This window comes from Carya illinoinensis, chromosome 4, assembly GCF_018687715.1.
Source record: "Carya illinoinensis cultivar Pawnee chromosome 4, C.illinoinensisPawnee_v1, whole genome shotgun sequence".
NCBI lineage: Eukaryota > Viridiplantae > Streptophyta > Magnoliopsida > Fagales > Juglandaceae > Carya > Carya illinoinensis.
Window position 1 is genome coordinate 41840877 of NC_056755.1, and position 7699 is coordinate 41848575.

General features: G+C 34.2%; 1 protein-coding gene across 3 annotated transcripts; it reads left to right on the forward strand.

The window, feature by feature from the left end:
- The first annotated feature begins 3422 nt into the window (after nucleotides 1–3422).
- LOC122308469 (ubiquitin carboxyl-terminal hydrolase 2-like) lies at nucleotides 3423–6747 on the forward strand. 3 transcript variants are annotated; one of them, XM_043121813.1, is made up of 7 exons: nucleotides 3448–3536; nucleotides 3748–3941; nucleotides 4650–4697; nucleotides 4873–4919; nucleotides 5412–5458; nucleotides 5584–5686; nucleotides 5770–6747. In XM_043121813.1, exons 3-7 carry the CDS (start codon nucleotides 4667–4669, stop codon nucleotides 6544–6546), a joined length of 1005 nt encoding a protein of 334 aa, XP_042977747.1. In that variant the 5' UTR covers nucleotides 3448–3536; nucleotides 3748–3941; nucleotides 4650–4666; the 3' UTR covers nucleotides 6547–6747. The 3 variants fall into 3 exon arrangements, with proteins under 3 accessions (XP_042977746.1, XP_042977747.1, XP_042977748.1); XM_043121814.1 differs by having other exon boundaries at nucleotides 3512–3536; nucleotides 3819–3941; XM_043121812.1 differs by lacking the exon at nucleotides 3748–3941 and having other exon boundaries at nucleotides 3423–3536.
- The last annotated feature ends 952 nt before the right edge of the window (nucleotides 6748–7699 follow it).

Below are 7699 nucleotides of genomic sequence, written 5' to 3' on the forward strand. Positions count from 1 at the left end.
CCTCGGACAGGGCTGGCCCGCGCTTCCCGCCCATCATTGTCATATATATCTTCTTGATTCTCTGAATTTCTCTTCCTGATCATCTATGATTCTATGCCATTGGAAAATGTCAGTCTTATTTCCGTACGCGATAAACATGCGGGTGAGCAGTTTGCTTAGAGTACTGCGAGATAACATTATAAGTTACAAGTTCAACCAAAAAAAAAGAGGAAAGAAAGAAGAAAAATATGCTTACGTACGTTGGAACTTTGTATTTTGTACTCAAATTATCAAAACCGCGCGATATATTAATGTATCCAAGCTATAGCTAAAAACTATTACAAGCTAGCAGACATTCTGCACCCTTCATTGATGGTCAAGATTGTATTAATTAATTGCATCGCCTATATATATTTCTTTGATGATTGCAATATTCACAATCCAATTTAGGTCATTTATTTATTAATTTTGATAAATATGTAGGCCATAATTTAATTATTCTCTCTGATATTGTAGTACTTCAGTTACGTACTTAATGATTACTTGAAAGAAGAAGCAATATCAATAATTAATTAAAGGGTGGACCCACCCAGCACAATGAGAGGCCGGTCTAAAGATAGGATATCATTAATCATATGCAGCTGAAAATTCAACCCAGTTCTCTATCTTTAGACCGGCCTCTTATACATGGGGCTGTGGCTGCCCTCATGTCCAGGACTACAGATCTCTCTCTCTCTCTCTCCGCGTCTCTGTGTGTGTGGGAATGATGCGTTAAGATCACGCTTTAGTACTGATTACGATAAATGCTGCGGGAGGACGAGATTCAGTACTTGTAGTGTGGTCAAATCTTTGGAGTAATTTGAAGGAGATTTCGTACAGTACTTTCTCCACATTAAACGGATTACGATCAAACTTATACAATTCTTTCTAAGTTAAAAGTATTTATAATAACCAGTAGTATACGTACGTAGTGGTCTCTTCATCATTCTGTAGTACAGAAATTAAGGACAAGAATCCCTATGCGCGATCTCTTCGTCCCCATCCAAAAGTAGTACGTGCTATAGAGTACTGTGTGCAATCTGCAGCAAATAATTCAGGATTTACGACTAATTAAAACGCGAGTTTATAAATTTGCTATATATATATACACTACGTACGTACGTTAATTGGTATCATATTTTCATCAAATTCATGTCACTGCAAGGAATTCGGCTTTTTATAATAATTTTTATAATATTGCAAATAAATTCATTGTCAAAGGAGATTAATTACAATGAGCTTCTAAGGTCAATTTTTTTGAAAATTCTTTTACAGCAATTGTAACTTTAAATGTGACAGAAAAATACGCTATAAAAAGTAAAAAACTTAATGCAACGTTTACAATCACTATAATTGCGTTTAAATGATGAATGATGGCGCGTCAAAATGCTCGAAAATAAGAATTCCCCCCTTCGATTTTACCCCGTACACTTCCAAAATGTAGACTTCTTCCCCAACTTCTTCTTCCTCATTTTCTCTCCACATACCTACACATTAAGCAAAATCCACCCAAAAATGCTGCTACACAGCTGTCATCTTCCACCAAAAACCACCACTAATAGCAATGCTCCCATCAATTTGGCTCCCGCATAAGATATTGTGCTACATTTTCTCTTAGCGCGATAAATACCAATTTCTTGTGAGAAGTAGACGGTAGCAATCTTTTCCAGTTCAAAAATCAAGCTTGAAGACATGTCCTAAGCCGCTAATCGACATCAAGTAAGATCTTTTTTTTCTGATTGCAAACGGTTTTTCAGCTGGCCTCCTTGCTGTCCTCTCCTCTACTTGATCGTAGCCGATCAACATTGGTAAGATACTTTGTTTTATGTGAATTTGTTCATAATTAATTAATAGTTATTAGATCAATTTTTATTTTATAAAATAAGAAATTAAAGATCAATAATATATATACACATTGATGAATTAAGGTGACAAATTAACATCTTAAGATTCTTAATTATATTATACAAATTAACATGAAACATCGTAACGCACATATATACTACGTACGGTATCATGTATGCATACATGCACGTGCGATCTACGTACGTTCATCCTGGATTCCCAATCCACGAGTTACACTAATTGCTTGAAACACTTCCAATTTGTAACTATTGTCTCATGGGCTTTGGAATACCATAAATGTTGTGTATCTGGCCTGTCCGAAAATCACACAAAACAATTTTAAAGTGGTTCAGCAAATTACTTACGTCCACTGGAGCCTCTTTTATAGAATTTATACGAGATTTACAAAACACTCTACAAAATTCTATTTCTCTCTCTCGCGTCCCTTTTTCTCTCTTCACCCTCTTCATTTGATCAGAAGAGCCTCTGGAGGTGAGTGGGTGGGTGGATGGTTGGTGAGCTTGGGGTGGGTGGCTGCAAACCCAAACCCATTTCATACTTGGGGGGTTTATTCAACAATAAATTGCTGCATTTAATTGCTGAAGAGCAATGTTATTCCTTTATTTTAAATCTTATCATCTCTAGTTATAATTGTTAATACGGTAGTGAGGATTTGAGATTGTGTGCTTAGAAGAAGAAGAAGAAAAAAATAGTACTTGAGATTCTGTTTTTTTTCCCCAACTCAATATGATCTCACTTAAAATATTTTTAATTTAAAGAATAGATATGACTTTTACAGGTTTAGATTAATGTGTAAGTTTCGCATACTTTTTTTGAAAAAAGTAATGAAAATTTGGGATCTACATGAAAAAATTAACATTTTTATGATAAATCTCACTTTCTTAAAAAAGATTGCGCACGACTTGTATATTCTAAAATTGTATATAACATAAATTCTCAAATAAATAGACCCTATATCTAGATTCGAAAATTTTGATATAAGTCCAAGGTTACCCGATAATAGGCTACATTTGAATGTTGGGGTTATCTTAGATCTGGATTGGTTAATCAAAACTAAAAATCTCATCTCATCTTATCTCATCTTATCATTATAACTTTTTAAAATTTTCACACAAAATATAATAAACAATTTAACTTTTTCAAATTCTAATATAAAAATAATATTAAAAAATTATATTATAACAATATTTTATTTATTACTATTCCAAATATCTTATCTCATTTGTATAACCAAATGGAATCTTAGATGATCAATGAATAATAGTCAATAATAATGAAAAAATAATAAATAATTTATAAATAATAATAAAGTTATTTGAGCCTACTTTACTTCTTAAAAGTATTTTCAGTATATTTTATACTATTTATTATTTCACCTCAGTACCCAAACTCAAAATTTAAACTGACTCAACCGTATACAGAGTCGTGGACCATCCGAGTCAAAGCCTGGATCTAAAATCTAATGTCCACATGGTTTGGGCCTACAATTCCAGACTGCCATTTGGGCCGAATTTGGAGTCGGAACGAATCCACTCCGCATTAAACGAAACGGGTACAGGAAAGGGCAAATTCTAGAAATCAAACCAGGGAGGACTCGACACGACGACAACGACGACGCTGCACTGCAAATCCCTACCTCCGATACTCCTTCGGTACACTCTCTGGCTCTCTCTCTCTCTAGAATATTCATATATGGTTTTCCGTGCTTGTGCATTCAGAAGTTAATTTTGTCTTTAATTTTTATATTATATGATACCACAGATCCTTTTCTTCTTGTTATTCTATATTTCAAAAGCCCAAGTGATTTGGTTTGGTAAAGAAGTTTTAATCTTTTGATCAAGTTTCAATATTTCGTGGTTGTAGTTCTACAAATGGATGAGTTTTTCAGTAGAATTACATGGGAAAAAGAAAAATTTACTCACTCTCTGCTTCAGTTGGTCAAACTCGAGCGTCTTCTTCTTCCTTAACTTCTCTGCGCCCCTGGCATCTTGGCCTTCTATATGCAAGCTTTGCAACCAATAGTCTTCATCCACAGTTTTTTGGTACCCGTCGGAAAGGTACGGTATAACAGCCGTTCCAGGAGAGCCTCCGAGTTGCTATTCGCAACCTTGACTATATTTTTATGGTGTCATCACATGCTATTGCAACTGTCTCATGCTGCTGTTGATACGGCACTCGGTGAATTTTCATCGCTTATTATTTTCCCAAACAATGCTCCTCAATTAGCCTTTGGAATTTAAGCTCTCACACCTAACACACGATGTATAGTGATTGTGAATCCTACATTGGAATTTTTTTTATATGATATAAAAAGGAGGAAGCAAGAACTTAATCTCTTAATGCAGTAAAAAGGAACCAATTATCTGCTGAAAAACTGATGTAGATTATCTGATGTAGATTAACAGAAAAATTAGCAAAGATAAGCTTTTAGTTGGAAGCCGAAGTCTCATGCTTCTTGAGACCTAAGGGAGAACTCACCTGAAATTTATGTTTTAAGCTCACTAAAGGGGCAAAATAGGATTTATTTATGAGGGTCATTGGGTTTTGCTTTGCTGTCATTCTGTGGATTTTTGGATTTAGTTGGAGTCTGTGGAGTTTTACTGTTTTAGTTCTTAGATGTGATATCTTGTTAACCTCCTATTTTATTTTAAACGTATTTTGCATACCTTGTGTGCCGTGGTATTACATTATTTTTTCAGTTTTAGTGAGCTACTCAAGGTTAATTTAATGGTCAAGTTATCCATTTAATTTTTTCTTTTTGGCAGCATATTGATTTCCAGCCATGTCTTGGTGCACAATTGAGTCTGATCCTGGTATGATTTTGAATAAGGCATTCTCTTCTCCTTTTTTTTTTTTAATATATTTTCATGAAATTTTACTTTGTAAGATCCTTTTCAAATGAAATAAATTAGTTGATTGAATTGAAGTAAGTTTAATATATGTTGGAAATCGGATTCTTTTTTTAAAGATTATTGCCTTGCATTCCAGGTGTTTTTACGGAACTTATTCAGCAGATGCAAGTAAAAGGTGTGCAGGTAAGTGTTTTGGATATCTGTGATATATTTGGTTATTGCTCAATCGTACTAATATGGGTTAATGTCCGGCAAGCTCATCCTATTGAGTGCACAAATTGATTTTCTTATGGACTCCTGTTTTGGAGTAATATTTAATTGTACACAGTATGCACTTTCCAAGAATGAAAAATTATACAGGCTATATGTCATCTGAGCTCTTTCTGCTATCCTTTTTACTTATCAAAAAAAATTATACAGGCCATATTTGGCTGAAAACTTTGTATAAACCTGGCAGTAGTTATTGAAATGAGTATTAATTGATTAAAAATTTTCTTCACATTGTGGGTGAGATCATGGTGGAGTTTAATAGGCCTTGCCGGGCTATAGCTTTAACATATTGTTTTTTTTTAATTAATTTTTCTTTGTCTATGAGGTGTGTCCAAACCAAAAATTCAAACTGATTCTAGAAAATGCCAACAACTTACATACAATTGCCTTGATGTGTCTTCTCAGGTGGAGGAGCTGTATTCTTTGGACCTTGATTCTCTGAATAATCTTAGGTTGGTTGTACTATTTTTTTACTATCCCTTTGCTGCTTTTCTTTTGATCACTTTGCGGGCTCACATGTTTGCAGTAATATTTATTTTGCTCTTTATTTTGTGTTTTTTTCTTCTTTGAATTACAGGCCTGTATATGGGTTGATATTTCTTTTCAAATGGCGTCCAGGGGAAAAGGATGACCGTGTTGTAATCAAGGATCCAAACCCTAACTTGTTCTTTGCAAGCCAGGTCGGTTACCCTGGGATTCAGTTTTACCCACAATTTATTTTGTCGCTTTACCTAATATTTAAGTTTCTTTTGATTGCTCATAGGTGATCAATAATGCTTGTGCAACCCAAGCAATATTGTCTATCCTCATGAACTGTCTGGATATTGACATTGGCCCCGAGTTGTCAAAGTTGAAAGAATTCACCAAGAATTTTCCACCTGAACTCAAAGGTTTGGCAATCAATAATAGTGAAGCTATACGCACAGCCCACAATAGTTTTGCAAGGCCTGAGCCTTTTGTTCCAGAGGAGCAGAAGTCTGCAGGCAAAGATGATGATGTCTACCATTTTATAAGCTATTTACCTGTTGATGGGATTCTCTATGAACTGGATGGATTGAAGGAAGGACCCATCAGCCTTGGTCCGTGCTCTGGTGGGCAAGGTGACATGGATTGGCTGTCGATGGTGCAACCAGTGATCCAGGAACGCATTGAAAGGTATTCCCAAAATGAGATAAGGTTCAATCTAATGGCGGTCATCAAGAACCGGAAAGAGATGTATACTACAGAACTGAAGGAGCTCCAAAAGAGGAGGGAGCGTATCTTGCAGCAACTGGCCGCCTTACAGCCAGAGAGACTGGTGGGCAATAGTAATGTCGAAGCGCTAAACAAATCTCTCTCAGAAGTGAATGCTGGAATAGAAGCTGCTACCGAGAAGATCTTAGTGGAGGAGGAAAAGTACAAGAAATGGAGAACCGAAAATATCCGTAGAAAGCACAATTATATACCATTTCTGTTCAACTTCCTCAAGATTCTTGCTGAAAAGAAGCAGTTGAAGCCCCTGATCGAGAAGGCGAAGCAGAAAACTTACAGCACTAGGTGATTTCTTGTTAACTGTAACACCGGTGCTTGTATTTTGACTTTAAAACCACATCGAGGATTTTATTGTTATATTGTTTTTTTTTTTTTGTTGTTTTCATCTTTTTACCCCGCGGTTAGCTTGAGACACATGAATTTCTTTTAAGGTATATCTGCTCCATATATACTTGCTTTCTTTAAGGTAATGAAATATGCTGTTAAATTACATTGTTGACATTTTAAATTTTTACACGCAAATAATATTCACCTCACCAGAAAAGCGGCCGTAGAGGTTTGTAACTTCTTTGATAGTTTGACAGCAAATATGAAATTTAAGAGCAGACCATGCATATTAGAGGTCTTGCAGACGACCAATAAAAAAGATTGAACACAATGAGGAGACAATCTCGAGTGGAAGACTCTTATTAGAACAGTTACGAGTAATGCTATACACCAAACTTTTATTCTAATATATAATATGTGATACATTTATCATTACTAGATAATCATTTATTAGATTTTAGTGTGATGTACAGAATTTTTCATTACCAAATGCTTATATTAAGTCTTTGCTTCTGAACTCCAATCCCGCATCCTAGGCATGAAGAACATAAAACAAGTAAATAGAGAAGCAACCGACGAGCCAACCTGTGGGCCGTTACCAATGAGAAGTGTTTTATGTTAAATGAACCATAGTTATATAAAATATGAGTTGTAAAATAATTACAAAAAAATTTCATTTATATTATTGTTATTGTTATCATAGAAGATATACACTTCCATTTGATGGTCAACTTGTGTAGTTAGGATAAATAAATAATAAATATCTTATTCTATAAAGGTTGGTTTGGTTACACAAAATCAAACTATCTCATCTCATCTCATATAATTATTATAAATTTTTTAAATTTTCATATAAAATATGATAAACAATTCAATTTTTTCAAATTCTAAAATAAAATTAATTTTAAAAAATTATATTCTAATAATATTTTATTCAACTTTAACAAAAACATCTTAATTTCATCTCATCTAAATTGTGTAACCAAACGATATCTAAATATTTAAAGAGTTTTTTTTTTTTTTGTCTTTTATTTTCTTGTTCCTGACTTGTAATTAGGTTCATGTATATTTTATGTGTACTTGGCTCTGCCTTGCTATTTGTCTCAATAAAATTT